This window comes from Urtica dioica, chromosome 9 (genome assembly GCF_054948205.1).
Source record: "Urtica dioica subsp. dioica isolate 48M chromosome 9, U.dioica_male_clone48M_v1_H2, whole genome shotgun sequence".
Lineage (NCBI taxonomy): Eukaryota > Viridiplantae > Streptophyta > Magnoliopsida > Rosales > Urticaceae > Urtica > Urtica dioica.
In genome coordinates this window covers 12575668-12598743 of record NC_142764.1, presented here as the reverse complement: position 1 = coordinate 12598743, position 23076 = coordinate 12575668, and the positions used below count along the sequence as shown (strand labels likewise).

Genomic DNA, 23076 nt, shown 5'->3' with positions numbered 1-23076 from the left:
GAATCACTGCCTCTTTACGAACTGAGTGAACCTGTCAAACCAAGCTCTCGGAGACTGTTTAAGTCCATACAATGCTTTCTCCAATTTTCACACCTTTGAACCAAAACTGCTCTCAAATCCCGGAGGAGGATTCATATACACTTCTTCTTCAAGCTTTCCATTTAGAAAAGAATTCTTCACGTCTAACTGTTGAAGTGGCTAATCTCGGTTAACAGCTAGAGATAAGAGAATTCTTACGGTCTTCAACTTCGCAGCTGGTGCCAAAGTTTCAGTGTAGTCTATTCCATAGGTCTGTGTATAACCTTTGGCGACCAATCTTGCCTTGTACCTCTCCAGTGTTCCATTTGCCTTGAACTTAGGAGTGAAAAACCCTTCTACAACCGACTGCTGGTTTGTCTTTGGGCATCTCTACAATCTTCCATGTTTGATTCCTTTCAAGTGCATTCATCTCTTCCAAAACAACTTTCTTCCACTCAGGTCTAGATAGAGCTTCATGTATGGTTGAGGGGACAGTAATAGAGGAGACACTAAAGGTAAAGGTTGCAAATGATGAGGACGGTTTAGAATAAGAGACATAATTTGGGATCGGGTATTTGGCACATGATCTTTTTTCTTTTCTGAGAGCTATTGGTTAGTTGATTTCAATAGAATTATTACCTTTTTCACTTGCTGCCATCGAGTCAGATTCATGGATAGGTGCAAGGTCAAGGACTTCTTCTAGTCTTTGATTTGGGATTCTTCTCTCATTAATTTTGCCAAAGAACTTACTTATCTGTTGCTCTTCTTTTTCTCGTGTTTCAGTTGTATTTATCTCATCATTTGTAAATATTGTTTCAGTTGTATTTTATTCCATTATTTTCCCATTCTTGACTATTTTCCGATGTATCTAGGTTTCTAGTATGATGCACATCTAGATTAATGTCAAAAAAATCAAGATTTTCATTGTTCTGCAAAACATTGTTTACATCTTCAATTAAATTCTCCCCCTGAAGATGAGTAGTAAAAAAAGGTTGATTTTCAAAAACATTAGTGTCCATTGTTACAAACATCTTATTTGTTGTCGGATCAAAACATTTATATCCTTTTTGTGTTGAAGAAATTCCTAAGAAAACGCATTTTGTTCCTCTAGGATCAAATTTACTTGCTGTTTTGTCAGGATTTTTAATAAACACTGTGCAACCAAAATTTTTAAAAGGGAGAGAGCTAATTAACCTGTTTGTTGGAAAGCGGTCTTGAAGAGTGTTAATAGGAGTCTTAAATCCTAAACTTTTTTACGGCATTCGATTAATTAGGTATGTAGCATGTAAAACAGCATCTCCCCATAGATATTTTGGAATTTTTGTTGAAAACATGATTGTACGAGTTACTTCAAGTAAATGCCTATTTTTCCTCTCAGCAATTCCATTATGAGCAGGTGTATTTATGCAAGAACTTTGATGAATAATTCATTTTTCAGAAAAAAAAAAATTTGTTTAGATTTTGAGAAAAATATTCACGGCCATTATCACTTCTTACCATTTTAATATTGGTATTGAATTGAGTTTGTACCATAGTTTAAAAATTCCTAAACACATTTTCTACTTCAGATTTTTCCTTAAGCAAAAACACTCAAGTTACCCTTGTATGATCATCTATGATTGTTACAAACCATCTCTTTCCTTTTAGCGTAGATACTCTAGATGCACCCCAAATATCACTATGCACAAGAGTAAAAGGACTAGTAGGTTTGTAATTATGAGGAATATAAGAATTTCTATGATGTTTTGCAAATGCACACATATCACAGTGAAACAATGAAGGGTCTTTATTATTAAATAACTTAGGAAACAATATTTTCAAATAATAAAAACTAGGATGTCCTAATCTATAATGCAGCAAATACAACTCATTATCACTGGAAAAAGAAATAGTTTGCAAACAAGTATTTCTTTTACCTCTTTTATTCGATTCAGTCCCATCATCAAAGACATAGAGTCCAACTTCCTCTCTAGCACTGCCAATCATCCTCCCCGATGCCAGATCCTGAAAAATGCAATAAGAGGGATAAAATTTAGCACAACATTGAAGCTCTTTGGTTAATTTGCTAACAGAGGCAAGGTTACAGGACAGGTTTGGAACATGTAGGACTTTAGAAAGATCAATTGAAGGGGAAAGTTTGATATTTCCTGTTCCTGCAATGGATGATAGAGAGCCATCAGCAACTCTTACTTTCTTATCTCCTGCACGGGGTTATATGAGAGATATAGGTTTGAAATAGAGGTCATATGGTATGTTGCACCTGAGTCAATGACCCAATTTTTTGATTTTCCGTAACAAAAAAATGATACAATTTTACCATTTTGGGCATAAGAGCAGGAAGGAGTGTCTAGGTTGGAATTTTTCTGGGCTGTTAGGAGTTGGAGAAGTTGCTCTATCTGTTCCTTTGTGAAGGTAGGCTGCTTGGAATTGACTTGCTGCTCTTTTTGAGTTTCAGTCACAGTAGTTTGGAGAGCTTTCTCAGACTTCTTCTTCCCTGCCCCTGGTGGCTTCCCATGAATCTTCCAACAGGTCTCCCTTGTATGCCACAGCTTCTTACAATGATCACACCACGACTTCTTCTTCTCATCCCCTCTGAGAAACATTGCTGATGAGTCTTCAACTTCATTATTCTGCCCTGAGTTGTTGTACATGATCTTCCTTCTGCTTTCTTCCAGCCTGACTTCGGAGAATACTTCTCGGATTGAGGGCAGAGGCTTCCTTCCTAGGATTCTTCTCTTCACATCATCTAGGCTTCGATTGACTCCTGCTAGAAACATGTAGACTTTGTCATTCTCCTCTCTCTTCTTGCCATAGAGACACCATCCCTTGCCTTTTCCCACTCATCATCGTGGCACTGATCAAGTTCCTGCCATAGAGACACCATCTCATTGTAATGAGTTGTGACATCTTTATCTCCTTGCTTGGATTGCCAGAGCATCGTCTTCAACTCAAAAATCTGAGAGGAATTCTCAAGATCTGAGTATGTTTCTCTAATGGAATCCCACACTTCCTTCGCTATCTTCATGAACATGTGGGGCTTAGCAATTGATGCATCCATTGAGCTGAAAAGCCAGGGTGTCACTAAGGAATTCTCTGACCTCCCGGTATTGTAGCCATCATCGGTATTGTAGCCATCATCACTGCTTTTCTTTTCCTTGATTTCTCCAGTTAGATATCCCAGTTTTCCCCTTCCGTCAATTGCTAGTTTGATAGATTGAGACCATTCCAAATAATTATTTTCATTCAGTCTATGACCAGTAATGAGCATAGACGAATGAACAGAAGATTGGTGGTTTACTATCGGGCTAATTTGTGAGGTAGGGAAAGAGGTGTTTTGTGATTGAGAAGATGAATTAGGGCTATTGGTTTCCATCGTGATGATGAACCTAATGCTCTGATACCATGTAAGTTTGGAGAAAATATATTTTGCATATATGAACAAGCCATACGGTCTACATTTATAGAATGAGAAAATAACAACGTAACCATAACTCAGCCTATAGACTAGGAACTAACTAACCGCTAATAATTATCTAGAAATTAAATAAATAACAGCTAATTACTCTAAATAATTATTAAAACGTTTACAGTTTTCTACAAAAAAAATAGTCCATCAAGCGGAAGTAAATTAAATTAAGTAAGACAGTTAATTGAATTTACTTCGGTCAGGTCAAAGTAAATTAAATTAACTAAAATACTTGATTTAATTTACTTCGGCCCAAGGTTTGAAATCTCGCGGGAACCGGCCGAAAACCGGAAAATGAAGAGGTCCCGATACGATTTGTTACAAAACCGGATTTTCTTGGGAAAACCGGGGTAATCCAGTCCGATTCCCAGTTCCCACGACTTCCGACCACTTTTTGATGTTCGCGCGTTAAATTTCTCCTATTTTCCGTCGAGAATCGAACAAAATACTAAACTTCAATTTTTTTTTTTTACAGGTTATCAATGATGGTCTGGAGTTCTTATATTTTTTGAAGAAGAAGATACAGAAGAAGGAAAGAGAAAGATTTGAGCTCACAATTTGTATAAGTAAACCATATTATTGTTTTTCACCCAAATCTCACGTGTGAGCAATAAAAAAATAAGATATCATTTATTGCTATTCACTCCACTGCTAGCAATAATCCACGCTCCCATCCACAAACATGACTAACACCACCCTTTTTTTAAATAGTTAGTTTATGTATTATTCAAATTAAGTCATTATTATACAATGTTTCACTAAATATTAGATGGATGATCGCAATTTGTACTACTAATACTACTACTACTACTACCAGTGACGGAGCCAGGATTTCAATAAAGGGGATGCAAATTTGAGAAATTTTTTTTTAGGAGGGGCATTATTGAAGTAAAAATTACAAATTTTGGTCAAAACATAATTATTAGTAAAATTTAGGGGTAAAATTATAAAAAAGTATAAAAACTTGAGATTAAAAAAATAATTTTCAAAAATTGAGGGGGGGCATTGGCCCACCCTAGTCCCCACCTGGCTCCGTCACTGACTACTACTACCACTACCACTACCACTACCACTACCACTGCTACTACTACCGCTGGTGCTGCTGCTACTACTACTACCGCTGCTACCACTAATACTACCACTACTACTACTATTACTACCACCCAGTGACGGATCTAGGTGGGGGCCAGGGTGGGCAAATGCCCCCCCTCAATTTTTGAAAATTATTTTTTTAACCTCAAATTTTTATACTTTTTTATAATTTTACCCCTAAATTTTACTAATAATTATGTTTTTGACCCAAATTTGTAAGTTTTTTTTCAATAATGCCCCTCCTAAAAAATATTTCTCAAATTTGGCCCCCCTTGATTGAAATCCTGGCTCCGTCACTGCTACCACCACCACCACCACTACTACTACTACCACCATCACTACCACCACCACCACTACTACTAGTACTACTACCACTATTATTATTATTATTATTATTATTATTATTATTATTTTCAAAAGCTAAATCTCAGCAATATTTTTTTTAAAAACAAAATTATGCCAAATAGTGTCATTGAGCTACCGGCCTACTTGAACTTATTTAAGATGCACCTAGGAAGGCCTGGAGAGAAAAAAAGCACGTTGAATTGAATTGATTGAGTAAACTTATAAATGTCAAATAACGTTTTTCTTGTAAGAATAATAATCTTCATGGAAGTTCCTTTCTATATCGCGCGTTTTCTCCTTTTTTGTGGTGTAGGATTAGGAACGATATATTGTCCTTTTGTTATGAGAACATAAAATGTCGTTTGTGTTTTTTTTTTCCCTTAAATTCGTTTCTTGCCAGCTTCCCAAAAGGTTACTTTAGAATAACAACAATTAAAAAACCTAAAAAGCATTACCAAACCTACGACGAATGTTTATAATAATCGGACTATGCTAAAAATATTTATATCAACTTAATAAATAACACTACTACAAATTTGGTTTTCTGGTGCGCATGACTATCAGGTGCGACTAATCGCACCTAAAAGTCGCATCTAAATTACTTTCGGGTGCGACTAGTCGCACCAGATTGTCAACCCGAAGTGTTAAAAATTTCGCTAAATTTGTTGTTTGCTTTTGAGTATCGGGTGCGACTTGTCGCACCCGAAAGTCATAAAAACTAGCCGGTGCGACAACGTCGCACCTGATAGTTTCAAAATTTTAAGCGGGCCAACTCTTCCCCCTCATTATTTCATTCAGGATTGACGTGGCATTCTGGATTTTTTTTTTAAAGATATTATCAGGTGCGACATTGTAGCACCTGAAAGTTAGGTTTTTTATAAAACAAAATCGTCTGCACTTCGTCTTCCTCATTTCAAAACCGGCGCCTCGCTCTCCGAAAAAAAAACCCTATCTCTCTCTCTCTGCCACCTCCGCCGCGCTCCGCCCTGTCCACCACCTCCGCCGCTTCTCTCTCTCTGCCTCATCTGCGTCACCAGTTCACTCCGCCGATTTAAAAAAAAAAACCCTCTCTCCGGCCAGTTCTGCAACTCTGTCGTGCTCCACACCCTCCGCCGTGCTCCGCCGCCGCTTCTCTCTCTCTCTTCTCCTTCTTGGTTGCGCTCGGCCAGCAGCTCCTCCACCAAGCCGCGCGCGCCACCTCCGCCGCACTCCGACGCGCTCCGCCGTCTTACCGAGTCAAGGCCGAGACATTCGTCCAAGCCGACGTGGATTCCGTCTGGAACGCTCTCACCGACTACGAGAGACTCGCCGATTTCGTTCTCAATCTCGTTTCGAGGTACGATTCTCTCTGCCTCGCTCCCTATCTGCCTCGCTCTCTCTCTCTCTCTCTCAATGTTTAAACTCACAGCCTCGTCGTCCCGTGCCTTCGGACCTCGCCGTGCGCTCAGCCCCGGCCCCACTGCCTCCGACGCACTCCGCCGCCGTAGCTCCGCCGCGCTCCGCCGTCTTCTCCGCCTCTCAACCGGTATTTCTCTCTCTCAATCCCTCTCTGCCTCTCTGCCTCGCTCCCTCTCTGCCTCGCTCTCTCTCTGATCAGTGTTTAAACTCACAGCCTCGTCGTCCCGTGCCTCCGGACCTCGCCGTGCGCTCAGCCCCGGCCCCGCTGCCTCTGAGTCCCAGCCACCGAGCCGTTGTCCCCGATTCCCAGCCTCCGAGCCGCTGTCCCCGAGTCCCCGGCCGGCCGTCCTAGCAGGTTAGTGTATATATTAGTTTTTCTTTTATAATCATATATTACTTAGTTAACTAGGTTTTTAGTTAGGTTGATAAATATATATTAGTGTATAAATATATATTAGTGTATATATTAGTTAGTTAGGTTAGTGTATATATAATATGTTAGTTAATATGTTAGGTTAGTTAATTAATGTGAAATATGTAAGGTAATAATAATGTGTAACTTAATTAGTTTAGGTTAAAAGTTTAAATTGATTGTAAATTAGTTAGTATTAATATGATAATTTCACATGTTTAATAATGTGATTTGTTTATATTAGGTTAAAATTAAGTTTTAATTGTTTTTTGACATGTTTTGATATATTGTTTGTGACATTTTTAAATTTTTTGCTTTTAATTAATTTAGATTAATTGTAAGTAAATTATTACCTAGAAATTGTAATTAGTTTAATAATTACATTTATTTTGCTTAGTTTATAATTAGTTAATTAATTTGTGATAAGTTTGTGTAGTTGATTTAACATGTAATGAAATTGTAATTTAAATAAGAAAAATAGTTTTGTGACATGCTTTGATAGTTTGTGACATGTTTTGATAGTTTGTGATATTTTGTTTATTTCGATTTTTCATTTATAAATGTTGTGATCAAACCACGGAGGTTCGGTTTAGGGCTGAGCTAATTTATAGGATAGTTCTGGATGGTTTGTGTATGTTTTTAAATAATTTTGCAGGTTTTTGGTTTGTCAGTATAATAGGGGAAACTCTGCCGAAATTTCGGTAGAGTTTCGAATTAATTAGTTTAAAAACTCCCAACTTATTCAATCCGAGCTCAAAATAACATAGAATTCATAATCTCTCTTTCATTTTGTTCTCCGTCGTCCTTTATCAATAACTCTTCCAAACTTTCATTTCTCGCTCTCATTCAGCGAAATGTCCAATCCAAGTAGAGATTGGATCACGGAGAATAATCGGGTGACATTGCAGTACAAAACCGGTGTTAACGAGTTTATTCGCGCTGCAAGAAGATTCCCTAACGAAAAAGCCCAATATCGGTGTCCTTGCAAACCTTGCAACAACGTGAGATGGCACGACATCGGGGTTGTCAGGAATCATTTGCTGAACAAGGGGTTTACCCCAGGCTACACAAAATGGTATCATCACGGCGAGCTCGAGCGTGTCGTCCTTCCTCATGAAGAAGATTCCATCGGAGGAACATATCAGAGAGGAATAGGAGGATTGCACGGTGCTGTGGAGGATATCAGGGATCACAAGGATTTCGACGATGCTACGGAGCCGACCCAGAGCGAGGTGCGTGCAGAGGAGCAAGTGGAAGACCTCTTCGCCGAGTTGGAAGCAGAATTGTACCCTAGATGCAAAGAGTTTTCTTCTTTGTCGTTCTTGGTTTTGTTGATGCACCTCAAAGTCACGAACCATTGGACGAACAAGTCGTTTACAGAACTCTTGCAGCTATTGAAGAAGTCTCATCCAGCTGTTAATCGAATTCCGGAGAAGCATTACGAGGCAAAGGCGAAGCTGAAGCGTTTTGGCATGGGATACGAGATGATCGATGTGTGTATTAACGATTGTGTCCTATTTTGAAAAGATCTCGCGGAAGTCGACGTGTGCCCAGTATGCAACGAGAGCAGATGGAAGCCAACTGGGAAAATGATACCGCAAAAGATTTTGCGATATTTTCCCCTGAAAGATCGATTGAAGCGGTTGTACGCGTCTCGACACACGTCGCTTCTGATGCAGTGGCACGAAAGAGATCGCGTCAGGGAAGTTGGTGTTCTACGACATCCTGCGGATGGTACGACGTGGAAAAACCTGGACGAGAGATACCCAGGCTTTGCTGCAGAGCCTCCAACTCAGCCTCGATCCCATTGACTATAGAGTTGTCAAACATCGAGCGTTTGAATCATCGACACGAAATCGATGAAGCTGAGTTAGTGACTGTCGTTGACGATGATGAAGAAGACGATGATGAAAATGAGAGACGAGTCGTTTTTGAGGGAGAAGATGTTGATGTCGATATAGAAGATGATATTAACATTATAGGCATAGATGACGATGAATGAGTAATATCTTTTTTGTATGTTTATTTACTATATAATGTAACCACGGTTTTCCTCCGTCATATGTGAGGTTTGTTAATAATAAAATCCGTGGTGCCGTCCACATTTTTTTCAAACAGAAAACTAATATTTATTTACTAATATTGTTCACATCTTACAGGATGTCAGATGCAGGTGGAGATGAGTCTCCGCTACACCGTTCAGGAGCAGGTGGAGATGAGTCTCCGCTAGAGACACCGGGTTCCCAAGGTCCTAAGAAAACAAGGGGACCAACAACCGGCTCTACTTCGGCAAAAGCAGCGATTGAGGTACCCGGTGCGAAAGTTGTTAGGTATGACCCAATCAACCAAACTTTCTACGAGGACGTAAGAAAAACAATAAAAAAGGTAGGAGTAGTCAACAACCGCGTCGGCGCTTTGGTGAAAGTCCATATCCCGGTCACACTTCGTGATTGGAACGAAGTGACGCCCCAGATGTTGGGCAATATTCTGAGCGCACTTCATTCCGAGTACACTTTCGTGTACAAGGATGATGAGACCGAGGAGCTGCTTCCGGCGGATTGCTATCGTCATCAGATTGACCAGACTATCATTCGCGATGCAAAGCGAATAAGGCGCAACCAAAAGTCTAGATTATCAGGGACTTTCTTAGGAAAATGTTGTGGGCAAATGAATGTCGCCAAGAAAGAAATCCCAAAAGGATATCAAAAAGACGATTGGGAGAAGGTGATAGAGGAGTTCGCAACTGACGATTGGAAGGTAATGTATAATTCAAAAAAATTATGTTATCTTCTATGAAATCGAATTATAACGCAATTTAATACGTGCAGAAAAATTCTACTCGCAACAGAGACAATTCAAAGAACAAGAAAACGAAGTCCACACAAGGGTCGATTTCTTTTTTGGCTCATCGACATTTGAACGTAAGTTTATTCTAATTTTGTAATATTTTTTTTTGCAATAAATACATTACTCATATTTTCATAAGAACTGCAGAGTAGGGAAGATGGGACTTTGGCATCGGCGTTAAACACGTGGGAGAAAAAACATCAAGATGATCAAGGCAATTGGACGACAGCTTGGGCGCAACAAGCATTTGTAAGTTACTTGTGTTAATTACTTAATAATCAAGTTTCGATAATCTTAATAATTTTTTTAACATATGTTTGAAGGCGCGAATTATGACTCAAGTCGAGGATATGCAGCGACAAGCAGCGGAGTCAGGCCAAACGTTTGACATAGACCAGGCGGAGCAGTACGCGATGGATACTGTTCTCGGGCAACGTCGAGATTGGTATGTTGGGATAGGTCCCTCGATCCTGAGATCCTCGTATCTCTTGGCTCAGGCTCAGGACGACAGCTCGTCCTCAGGTTCTTCATCGACGCGCGTTCCAGATCCAGTGATTAGCGAGCTACAAGCAGCGTTGGCCGCACAACAAGCTCAGATGGAGGCGTTTCAGCGACAGTTCTTTGCCTACACACAACAGCATCCGTCTCCCATGCTAATATCATCAGGTGCGCACTTTCAGATGCGACTTTGTCGCATCTAAAGTCGCACCTGATGATACTTTCAGGTGCGACATTGGTGCTTTTAGGTGCGACTTTTGTCGCACCTGATGCTATTAATTGTACTAGTGTAAACAAACAAAGAAAATTCTATGTAGGATCAAAACCCTTGAATTATTATATATTTAACACTAATACAAAGCCCGCAATATAAATGACGTTTTTAATTAGCAAACAGAAATGAAAAAGAAAATACAAATTATGGCCAATAGTATTCATGAATCGATGACACCACAATAGGCTTTGAGGGGATTTGAGTGCTTCTTGGCTTCAGGGGTAGTACTGTAAAATTTGACGAAGCCTCTGGGATCAAAGGGCTTATAAGCCAAAGGGTGTTCTTCATCTACTAGCTCCTCGGGAACTTCAATCACTCCATTGTTCCATGTGAATAACCCTAATGAATATCTTGCTCCATTCCCAGCTGAAAGTTTCACTCTGTGTCTGCAAGCTTTTATTCTATCATTGCTCCAAGCCTAACACAACATGTTTGAAAAAGTAACCCCAAAAAAAAAAAAAAAAATTAGTATATATTTTCATGGCCGTTCAAACTTAAAAGAAGAAAAACAGCTATACCTTCATAGTATCACCGGCCATGAATAGAATTTGTGAGTTTTCCACCTCAAGGCCAATCCAATTCCCATCGTTGGTCTCGATTTCCAAGCCGCCGAGGTTGTGTTGATGCACGAACGTTGTAAAGTTTAAGTCCGTATGAGCTGCTAATCTTGTATCGCTCTCCGAATCGCTCGGATCTCTGTACCGAAGAAAACGGAGGAGATGGCCATTGATAGCCGCCATTTTAGGGTAATGCTTTTCTGCATGGTAGCTCTCGAAGATCATTCGGACTATGGTTTGGTTAAGCGAAGCCAACAAGGTCGCATAAGAATGAACCGATTCGCTGCAATCATAACAAGAATGTACTTATCAGTGTGCATGTTTGATGACATAGTAAATTGCTACTAACAAAACAGAACTTGAAAGATCAGTGGTTAAACAACATCACTTCAAACGAGGAGCTGCGGAAAAAGCAAAAATCATGAAGAAAAAATTATTAAAAACACTTTTATATCAATGTACCAGAAATTTTCTTTCCCTTCCGGCCACATGAGATTCATGAACTTGCGAGCGACGTCCATTTCCGTCACGTTATCGATGGCTAGACCCTCGTAGAGCGGTATACGAGGGTCTTGACCGATATACCCTCGGTACGGCTCGTCACTTTTGTTTTTAATTTTTGACTCCGTAGGAAGAGCAAACAAGTCTTTGGACTGGCTAAACACATCATTGGTGAGTTTCGGAGAAAGTTTATCGTACGTGACGATGAAACATCCGTTCTCTTCTAGCGCGGATCGGACTTTGGTGCACATGGACAACCATGAAGGAGAGCCGGGTTGAAAGTTCTCATCTTTTGAGAAATCTAGAGTTTGAATAGGGCTGGTCTTTTCATCACCAGCTATTGTTTTGCAAGCCATTGCTAAGTTGTAAATAACAAGCTCCTCAAGGAACAAATATATTGTGTGATTCAGTATGAGCGAGTGTCTGAGAAACTTGTTGTAAGATTTTTGAATGCCCAGCCATGACAATTTATAAAGTGGCACTTCACGCCAAAAAGGCAACATGGCCCAGGAAAGAGGCTGATGTGTCAAAGTTGTTTATATAGTGGAATTACCAATCTGACCATAGCCTTAGACCCCAAACTTTGAATTCTATCATCTAGAAAGGCACAAGTCAATATCAATTATTTATTAATTAAACCCAAAAGCAATATCTAAATATTAAAACCTGTTATTGAAGTTCTGTGACCTTACATGTGTCACAACCCGGATGGAATTACCAATCTTACCGGTAACTTTTTAGAACCCAAACTTTGAATACCATCATCTTTAGTTTATTATTTTCAAAGCAAAAGAAAATATAAATTTTATTTAATTAAATCCTGCAGCACATGGAAATTTCAAAAGCAGCTCTGTCCAAATTATTCAAAATATATGTCCTTATGTGTCACAACTGTCGAAAGGAATTACCAATCTTACCAATACCTTCTAGAACCCAAACTTTGAATGGTATCATATGAAATTGACACTAATAATATCATCTCAATGTCACTAACCAAATTTAGCTCAAAACTCAAAACTTAACAAAAATAGTACTTGTGGTAGATGAGAGAAATTAATTTTTTCTCTACTACCCTCAACCCTACCATCTCTTCATTTACTCTTCACTTACGTTTTTTTTCTTCTGAAAACCAAGTTTGGCCGATTTTTTTTCTTTTCTTCTCTCTCATTTGGGTCTGAACTGGAGAACTTCATGAAACTTGTTTGAGTTCTTCATCACTTGGGTCGCCGGAATCTTGCTCGCCGACGGTAAGTTTCCTACACCCATTTTAAACCCATTTTGCAATAATACTAAACTCATCTTAAACCCATTTTGCAATAATATTTGAAGAAGTTTCCTACAAATCCAAGGTTGTTCATCAAAACTTCAAAATCCAAGGTTCTTCTTCCTGCAAATCCAAGATCCAAAACTTCTTCAAACATATTTTGGTAAGTCCATCCTATTTTTAGCATATAAGAACATGTTTAATTGTTTTCACTACTACAAATGTTAGATTCTACAACGGAACGCTGTCCCATTGTGGAATCATGATATTTCCACAACGAGACAAGAGTCCCGTTGTAGAATCTTGATGTTTCCACAACGGGACAACTGTCCCGTTGTGGAATCTTGATGATTCCACAACGGGACTATTGACCCGTTGAAGAATTCAAAAAAACTTTAAGGTTTAAACAACGGGATGGTGACCCGTTTGTTGAATCTCGCCGCGGCCAAGGCATAAACTCTCCTTGGCCAAACTCTTCCACAACGGTACAGTGTACCGTTGTGGGAGAATTGTAAAACCAAACATTTCGCCGCGGTGAGCTTAAGCCTTGGCCGCGGCGAAATGTTTCCACAACGGTACAATAATCCGTTGTAGAAACATTTCGCTGTAGCCACGTATATATTTGGCCACGGCGAAATGTCGCAGACTTGAATTTAAAAACTTCCATCTCGATTTTTTTTCAAAAATTTCAGAAATTTCATTCTCTTCTTCTTCTTCTTCTTCTTCTTCTTCTTCTTCTTCTTCTTCTTCTTCTTCTCTCTCTCTCTCTCTCTCTCTCTCTCTCTCTCTCTCTCTCTCCCCGACCCAAATCCACTATCTCTCTCTCTCTCTCTCTCTCTCTCTCCAACCCACGCCCACTCGCTGCCCCTCCTTCTTCCTCCGCCGTCGTCGCCGCTCTCACTCTCTCTTATCTCTTCTTCTTCTCCGCCCTTCTCTCTTCTTCCTCCGCCCTTCTCTTCTTCTCACCTTCTTTTCTTCCCCGCCCTTCTTCTTCCCCGCCACCCTCTCCTTCTTCTCTGCCCTTCTTCTTCTTCCCCGCCCTCTTTTTTCTTCTCCGCCCCTTTCTTCTCCCCCGCCCTCCATTTTCTTATCCACCCCCTTCTTCTTTCCCACCCTCCTTCTTCTTCTCCGCATATCCTTCTTCCAAACCCACCAAACCCACCAAACATTCCGACCCACCCCCACACAGACCCACAAACTTTGCCTCCGACCACAACCCACATCTCCGACAACTTCATTGACTCATCACGCCCTATGCTCATCGTCTTCACTTCGGGTAAGTATTTTTTTTATTTAATTTGTATTTTTATGTTGAAATTAGGTTAGAATTGTTTATTTGTGTCTAATTTATATAGAAATTGAATATTGAATTTGATATTTATGTAGAAAATGAGTGGAATTGAATTTTGGTTTGAGTTTATGTTGGATTTGAGTTAGAATATTTGATTACCTTGACTTTGAGTTGGAATTGAGTTAGAATATTATATTGAATTTTGGTTTGAGTTTGTGCTGGACACTACTACAAATTAACATATTGGGTGCAGAAGGGTATTAGGTGCGACATGTCGCACCTAAATGACGCACCTAAGCACATATTCGGTGCGACATGTCGCACCAGATAGTCCTCCAAGCGACTAAAAATTTCGGTGATGATTAGTGCTATCCGGTGCGACTTTGTCGCACCTAATACAGATCTGTCGCACCTAATACTATTGGGTGCGACAAGTGTGGCACCTAATACTATTGGGTGCGACAAGTGTGGCACCTAATGAGTTTAAAAATTGAAACGGTAAGAAATTCCTCCCGAATTTTTTTTGGTTTCCTAAAAACATATTCGGTGCGACATTGTGTGCGACATGTCGCACCGAATATGTTTTAGGTGCGACATTGTCGCACCTAATAGTTTAGGGTATTTTAAATACCCGAGCGTCTTCTTCCTCGAGCCACAGCCTCTCTCTCTCTCTCTCTCTCTATCTAACTGTCTCTCTCTCTCCAACTCGTTCATCTTCCTCCGCCGTGATCTCCCCCGCCGCCGTGACCTCCCGCCGCCGTGACCCACGTCCAGCCACCGCCGCCCGCTGCCCCACGTCCAGCCACCGCCGCCCGCTGCCCCACGTCCAGCCACTGCCGCTGCTGCCCCACGTCCAGCCACCGCCGCCGTGACCCACGTCCAGCCACCGCCGCCCGCTGCCCCACGTCCAGCCACCGCCGCCCGCTGCCCCACGTCCAGCCACCGCCGCCCGCTGCCCTACGTCCAGCCACTGCTGCCGCTGCCCCACGTCCAGCCACCGCCGCCGTGACCCACGTCCAGCCACCGCCGCCCGCTGCCCCACGTCTAGCCACCGCCGCCGTGACCCACGTCTAGCCCGCTGCCCCACGTCCAGCCACCGTCGTCTCCAAGGTATGTCTCTATCTCTCTCTCCCCTTCTCTCTTTCAATCACTCATCTCTCTGCATTTCCGACCAGCCCGCCGTGACCAGCCCGTCGCCCCCCGCCGTGACTAGCCCGCCGCCGTGACCAGCCCCTGCCCCACGTCCAGCCCCGCCGCCACTTCCCCACGTCCAGCCCCGCCGCCCCTGCCCCACGTCCAGCCACCGCCGCCCGCTGCTCCCCGGTACATCTATCTCTCTCTCTCTCTCTCACCTTTATCGTCATCTCACTCGGTCTCTTTGCAAGTTCGTCCCGCTCCCAACTACAAGTCCCGCTCGTCGACACCGCCGCTGCCCCCACCGTCGCAACCCGTGCCAATCAGCGAAGCTGCCTCATCGCCGCTGCCCAGCCCGACACCGTGTTACCTCGCCATTGTCGACATTGTCGCACCCGATATGAATTTATCCGCCAATTTTATAAAATTTGGTAGGAAAATAACTTGGGCATTATGTGCGGTAAGTCGCACCTAAAGGTGTACTTATTCGGTGCGACATGTCGCACCGAATACCTTCTACGACGGGTTATCTGGTGCGACGATGTCGCACCGAATGTCGCACCTAATAAAATTTTAGGTGCGACATTTTAAGTATTGGGTGCGACATTCGTCGCACCAGATAAAGTTTTTTGTCCTACTGGGAATTGTTTTGAATTGAAATTGAATTTCGGTTTATGTTTGTGTCGGAATTAGTTTGAATTGAAATTGAATTTCGGTTTGAGTTTGTATTGGAATTAGTTTGAATTGAGATTATTTTTAATTTTGTTTTTTCATAGATTATGTCTACTACCCCCACTAGAACCGTTAGCGGTAAACGGAGATCCACCAATATCGATGGTCTCGGGAAAAGAAGAAATACTCTTATGCCCAAGGTTAATAAGTGTAAAACTCTTGGTAGGAAAATAAACATAGTATTTGATGAAAAAAATCAACCAATGAATAAGGAGGGTGATGAGTTGTCGAGTTATTTTAGCGTGTTAGCTAGAGAACACGTTCCAATTACGATGCTCGATTGAAGACTAAAAGACCATAAACAACTAAAAGAAAGGATTCAGAATGGAAGGATTTGGATTTGATGTCGTACAATTTAAATGATCATTGGATGCTTGTTGTCTTCGCTCTTTGGAAAGATCAAGCAATGTTCTTCGACGGTTTTGAAAAATAAAATCTCATTTGATTTAAGGAAGTTGATAAAAAGGTAAATTAATTATATGTTATTTGAAGTATTTAATTTACACGAATATTTGTTTTCTAATGTTTTTTTGTTGTGCGCATAAGGATTTTTTCGGATTTCAAGCTTGACAACGAAGGAGCTCGAAGTAACGTCAATCAAACTTTACGTACAATTGAAGAAGTCATATACACCGGATAACTTAGAAAACGTTCGAGAAGAGAGGGTATTTTACGTACAAACTTTTATAGAATGAGAATATTAGTTTGATTTTGGATGATATGTATATATATATATATATTTTTTTTTTTTTATGTTTTTGGATATATATTTGGTTTTGGATGTAATGGATATGTTTTGGATGTTATGGATATTTGGTGTTGGATATATAATTTCATTTCAGGTTTAATTAGAATACTGTAAAAATAACTCTCAGGAACAATTTCGCCGCGGCAACGTGTATATTTCGCCGTGGCGAAGCTTTACACAACGGTATAATCCGTTGTGGAAAGATTCACCGCGGCGAACTATACACGTTGCCGCGGCGAGGTGTTTAAATCTGTTAAATTTTTTCAGAACAGGACTGTCCCGTTGTGAAATCATGGACATTTCAACAACGAGACGAGTACCATTGTGGAAACATTCCATAGCGGAGGATTCCACAATGGTACAGAACCATTGTGGAAGCTTTCCGCAACGGTTCTGTACCATTGTGGAATCCCCAGTTTGTAATAGTGTTTGTTTCATTTTGAAATATGTTCCACTGCGTTTGTGTGTGATTAGTTTTCAAAAATGGCGTCTTTTTTATTTCATGATTTTTCCAGGGTGTCATGAAGTGAATCCAGTTCGTGACACATGTGTCACGGAGTGAATCCAGTTCGTGACATATATGTCACGAACTGGATTCACTTCGTGACACTTGTGTCACGAAGCTGGATTCATTTTGTGACACATGTGTCTCGAATTGGATGTATTTCCATGTTAATAACCGTATTTTCTGCTTATGTTTTAGGTCCGAACTTCTGCAGTATACGAATTCAACGTTTTAGACACAGATGAAAGACCATGGACAGTGAACTTGATTGATAAGACGTGCTCATGTCGAGAATTTAAAACTGATCTATTTGTATGTGTCCATGCTATTGCGGTTTGTCGCTTACGCAACCTTCCTGTTGAGAGCTATTGTGCAGAGTACTACACGACCGAGTATTGAAAATTGGCGTATGCAGGGGTTATTTATCCTCAAGGAAGTGAATCGTCATGGAATTTTCCCGACGAAATCAAACAGATCAAAGTAAATCCGCCTAACTTCTTAGGTCGTCCGGCGGGTAGACCTAAGAAGAGAATGATTCTCTCTCTAGGAGAATCTGATGCCCCGCTTCGTAAATGTTCTCGATGTGGAGGTGTAGGCTACAATAGAGCTACGTGTCATAGTCAAATTCCACCAGAATTGAGGGCTCCAGGGATGGGTCATTGGTTTGGTTTGTAATTCGACACGTATCTTGTTTTATGTTTTCTTGTTTATCCTTGAATGTTTAGAACTTCCTTCATTTTCCGTTTTGAATGTTTTGAAATTTATTGGTGTTGGGTTTATTGTTAAGAATTGTTTATAAAGCAACAAATCAATTGATTTCGAGACAATATATAAAGGTCTAAACACATACATAAAGATCTAAACACATACATAAAGTTCTAAACACATACGTACAATCAAACACACATACATACAGTTATAAACAGATACGTACAATCATAAACACATGTATACAGTTATAATCACATACGTACAGTTATATAAACATAATTTTAAGTAGCCTCAACATTGGCATTTCCACGTGTGTGTAGTTTTAGCGAACTTGAATTCCTCGTAGTCATCAAGGACTTTGAGGAATGTAATCTCTTGGAAGTCTTTCTTCGTAAGCTCTCGAGCTTGGCCTCCAATCTCAGTTAGGAGCCCGTCTTTGGTTTCTCCCTCGAAGCTCCCGATCCTCAACACCAGGTGGCTTATAATCGCCGATGACCGGACTATTCGTGGTTGCCCCACAAACTGCCCAAAACATGATTGGACGAAGCTAGCTTGAGTTTCGGTGCTGCGGCCGAGTAAGAGAGTGAGGAAATTGTCCAATACCCCGTGGAAGTTAAACCCGAAACCTTCTATGTTGGCATCTGGTATACACTGTTTCCACTCCTACACATATGATTAGTGAACAATTACATAAAGACAATTACATCAACTATGTGGCCCGGACTGATTGAGCTCGTGACCGATGTGTCACGAACTCGCCCACTCCATGACCAATGTGTCACAAAGTGGGTGAGTCCGTGACACATCGGTCATGAACTCAATCTGTTCGTTACCGATATGTCACAAACCAGGATCCAAATGGGTTTGTGACACTTATCTTTCGGGAGATCGGTGTTGGCGGACTCTCCGAGGCCGCCGTAACACCTGAAGTCTCGTCTTTATTTTTACTCTGTATCAAACATAAAACAAAACAAGCCAACACATTCATCATAAATAAGCCACAAAGAGGTCTCTTAGTTTGTATTCCATACTTTTTTTTTTATCTTAGGTTCGACAATGAACGCGTCATCATCAGAATTATTTGAGGGCTCATCATTCTTCTTTTTTGAAAGCCGTCCTCGGGCTTCGTCGGATAACTGCAGAGGCCTCACCGGCCTTGGTCGATTTTGACTTCGTCATTATACAGTTGATTAAACTTAAAACAAATCAAGTCACCAAATTTCAACAACATCATGACCAAATTTCATCAATCCTCTTTCTAGATTTATATAGTCAAGTAATTCAATAAAATACTTCAATGAAACTCATTAGCATAAATTTCGGATCAATTTCTCTCACACAAATACTTCAAAAATGTAACTAATTCGCACACAAATACTTAAAAAAAAAACTGTAAAATACTCAACAAAATACATACCCATTTCGGATTAATTTCCGAAACACACATCAGAAATTCTTAAATTCCCAAATTATTTTTCATACCCATCCATGCAAACTGATAACACACATAAATAAACACCCAAAATCTGAGAACACACACAACCAGACACCGAAAATACCTAAATTCCAACCTTATTTTTCATACCCATCCATGCAAATTGATAACACACATAAACACACACCCAAAATCTGAGAACACACAAAAACACACACCCAAAATTTGAGAACACACACGGAAAATATGAGAACAAACACAAACACACACCAAAAATCTGAGAACACACAACCACACACTGAAAATCTGAGAAACAAAGTCATACCTAAAATGGGTTGCGCATGGGTTGCGTTCGTGTGGGTTGGGTGCGCCTTTGCCGCCGAGAGCTGGGTCGCCGACCGAAGAGAGAGATGGTGAGGATGGGTTCCACGTTTTTTGAGAGACTAAGGTCGCCGGACGAAGAGAAATAGATAGGGGAAGAAGAAGAGAGAGTGAAATCAATAGAGAGAAAAAGATGAAGATGAATCCAGTTCGTGACACATGTGTCACGAAGTGAATCTAGTTCGTGACACCCTGGAAAAATCAATAAATAAAAAAAACGCCATTTTTGACAAATATATCACAACCAAACGCAATGGAACCTACATGAATCAAAACAATTAAACATGTTCTTATATGTTAAAAATATGACGAACTTACTAAAATATGTTTGAAGAAGTTTTGGATCTTGGATTTGAAGGAAGAAGAAGCTTGGATCTTGAAGTTTTTATGAACAATTTTTCATTTGCAGAAAACGAACTTGAATCTTGAAGTTTTGATGAAAAACCTTGGATTGAAAAATGGGGTTTAGATGAGTTTAGCATTATTTCAAAATGGGGTTTGTTAGAATGAGAACATAATATTAGGTAGTTATTGTAGAATGTGAACGTAATATTAAGTAGTTATTAGGATAGAATATTATGTATTTATTGTAATTTATTTTTTTCCTTTACGTTTCTTGTCTAAACGTGTTTTACCCATTACGTGAATGAGAACAACATGACCTTCATTCTCCAATTCTCTCTGATCACATGGTATCAGAGTCTTCTCAAAATTCGTAGCCTCACAAGCTCAGAGCCTTCTAAATTTCAAAGAAAATTTGAAATTTCTTTACCCAATTTCTAGGGTTCCAAAAACAATTTCAAATTGTTCTCAATAGTTTTTAGTCTCACCACCCACCCAGAAACATCCCAAACACAATTTCAACCAATTCTGTACCAAAACCTGTCCATTCCGTCGTCCATGGAAAATTGGAAGCCTTGTAACCGAAAACAAAAACTCTGCCTAAGAAAATTTAGCGGAGCAAATTCACTAAACAGTATCTAACTTTTATCCTAGAGCATCATCAACATCATTGGACAAATTTGGCTTGTCTGAAATAAACCAATTCTGGAAGTTCGGTTGCATCAGATTTTTCCTCATCTTCGGTATCGACGTCTTAAAGCGCGATGCTTGCATTCCAAGACTCATGGCCGGTAAATTATCCTTGCAAATGTCCTCGTGAGCGAGATTACCACTTATCTCCAGTGGAAACCTCGTAAATCCTACGGTTCGGTTTCTCGAGCCTTCAAAATAAATAAAAAACACTGGTCCTACTCGGATTCGGGCGCAACCATAACGTACCAGATGATAGATCGATGAGAAGAGCCGCAGAAAAATATCATAGCCTAGTACATGCTCAGTCACTATTGTTGGAGCTGAAATATAATCATTTCACTTCTAGTCAATCTTGAATCATTATACATTTTCTTTTTCTTTTCTTCTGTATTTGTTTTTCCAAAGTGAATATGGATACTACATGCCAAATCACATTATGATTCATAATTAACTTTCAATCATACTGACATTTGAAAAGAACAGTCTTCCCTGTTAATGTTTTCAATTCACAGATGCACTTTAACTAATTCCCCAAGGCTTTGTGTCTCATGACTTGCTTATAAAGTAAACTCAAGCCATAGCTGTAACATGAAAACATCCCACACTCGATAAGAATCTCAAGAGGACAATAGAGGTCCTTAAGCAGGTTCTCAACCATATAATTTGTAGAAATCTTTTTAGCATATCCAAAAACCTTTGAGCCATGTCTTTACTGTCTTAATATCTTTCTACTATACGATGGTAATCAACGTGCGATAATACATTGTATTTTGACAAAATATTCATTGTAAGGATAATCAATGAACTTGATGTACCGTTCTTGCTGTGGAAATGGATATACATGCCTAAGGGTTCCAATCTAATAAACACCCTTCAGCTACTCTAAAATTCTGTAGAATATGATATCAATTCATTACCTGACAGAACTTAGAGTCAGATTGAATTAAACAATTGTGAGAGCAAAATTTAGAGAAAGTAGTAGACCTAGAGCTATAATAAAAAGCAGCTCAATATTTATGATCATCGACATTGATCATAAAAAAAATTAAAAAAAAAACAGAAAAAATTAAAAACTAAAAACAAGTTTGCTCATTTTAACTACACATGTACGATATCTAGATGAGTTGGTCAACATTTATTCTATTTGCTTGAAATTTCTTGTTGAACTATTAACTCGTTTGTAACAAATTGGAAGAAAGAGCGGTTATACTTATAGGTTGAACCTGTATTTTTCCCTTTCATTTTCTAACATTTGCAAGGACAATAGCCATTTATAGAGTTTCTATACTGTATCAATTAATACGTAATACCTTAACCAGAATATTAAACTCCGACCTAGTCCCACATACGAATAGCTTGGAAAATATAACAAGTCTAAGAAAATAAGTAGACTTCATAAACTAAGATAATCACTAAAATCAAAATAAAAAACCTACATTCTAACCCTAATACTATAAATATTGTAAGATCTTTAATAAGTGCACGCATTAAGAACCTATAAATGGACTGAAATGCTCGGAACGAGACCCATCATAGAGAAAAATTGACAAAAAAAAGAAGTTATTATTTGAATCCACGGACCCAATTAGCTTTAGTTCCCTTGTAGAATAAGTGAATAACCATCATGAAAGATCCAAAAAAATGACAATAAAATATTAAATACGTTTTTAGGAATGGAACATAAATCACGTTTTGAATATGAAACATGAATGAAAATACGGGAGGAATGGAAACAAAAATTACGCGTTTTAGGAATTATTCTTTTTACTGCTGAAAAATAATTGGGCTAAGGCGTACCCAGTGACCAGAAGCTCAAATTCACGGAGCTCTTGTATCTCAAATAAACGTAAAAGTGAATGTAATTACACGTTTTGATGATATTCTATCTTTACTTTGTTTACTTTCTCGTAACTTTGATTTTCCTTCTCATATTTCAGAGTGTTTTTACATTTTTTTAGTGGGTGATGTGGCTATCTAGCCCAATCAAAATTGAAGTTTTGCAAAATAGCCTAATTTTTAAGTTTGAAGTTTGTCATAGAATAGAATATTACATAGTTATGATAGAATATTATGTAGTTATTAAGAGATTATTACATAGTTATTAGAGAATATTTTGTTATCAATTGCATTACTATTTTTGTGAATAAATACCCGTAACTATGAATTTGAAAGACACAATATTTATTCTCAAATTCTCTCTGATCACATGGTATCAGAGCCTTCTAAAAATTTGTAGCCTCACAAACTCAGAGCCTTCTAAAATTCCAAGAAAATTCGAAATTTCTTTACCCAATTTTTAGGGTTTCAAAACCCATTTCAAAATCCCTTGTTCTCAATTGTTTTTAGTCTCACCACCCACCCAGAAACATCCCAAACACAATTTCGACCAATTATGTGCCAAAACCTGTCCATTCCACCGACCCATGCGTCAC

The 23076-nt window shown here is 39.6% G+C and overlaps 1 protein-coding gene across 1 annotated transcript; it reads right to left on the bottom strand.

Moving 5' to 3' along the window:
• Window positions 1-10441: 10441 nt before the first annotated feature.
• On the bottom strand, window positions 10442-11841 carry LOC149385016 (deoxypodophyllotoxin synthase-like). Its single transcript, XM_089627145.1, has 3 exons — window positions 11370-11841; window positions 10869-11190; window positions 10442-10768 (listed from the first exon to the last, which is right to left on the bottom strand). Exons 1-3 carry the CDS (start codon window positions 11762-11764, stop codon window positions 10511-10513), a joined length of 975 nt encoding a protein of 324 aa, XP_089483271.1. The 5' UTR covers window positions 11765-11841; the 3' UTR covers window positions 10442-10510.
• Window positions 11842-23076: the final 11235 nt, after the last annotated feature.

Bases quoted from the DNA above. Each gene is read 5' to 3' on its own strand.
- LOC149385016 (XM_089627145.1), bottom strand. From the start codon at position 11,764: ATGGCTTGCAAAACAATAGCTGGTGATGAAAAGACCAGCCCTATTCAA. The intron at 11,191-11,369 runs GTACATTGATAT...TTATGATTGCAG, and splicing joins GAAGGGAAAGAAAATTTCTG to CGAATCGGTTCATTCTTATG. The intron at 10,769-10,868 runs GTATAGCTGTTT...ATGTTGTGTTAG, and splicing joins TGGCCGGTGATACTATGAAG to GCTTGGAGCAATGATAGAAT.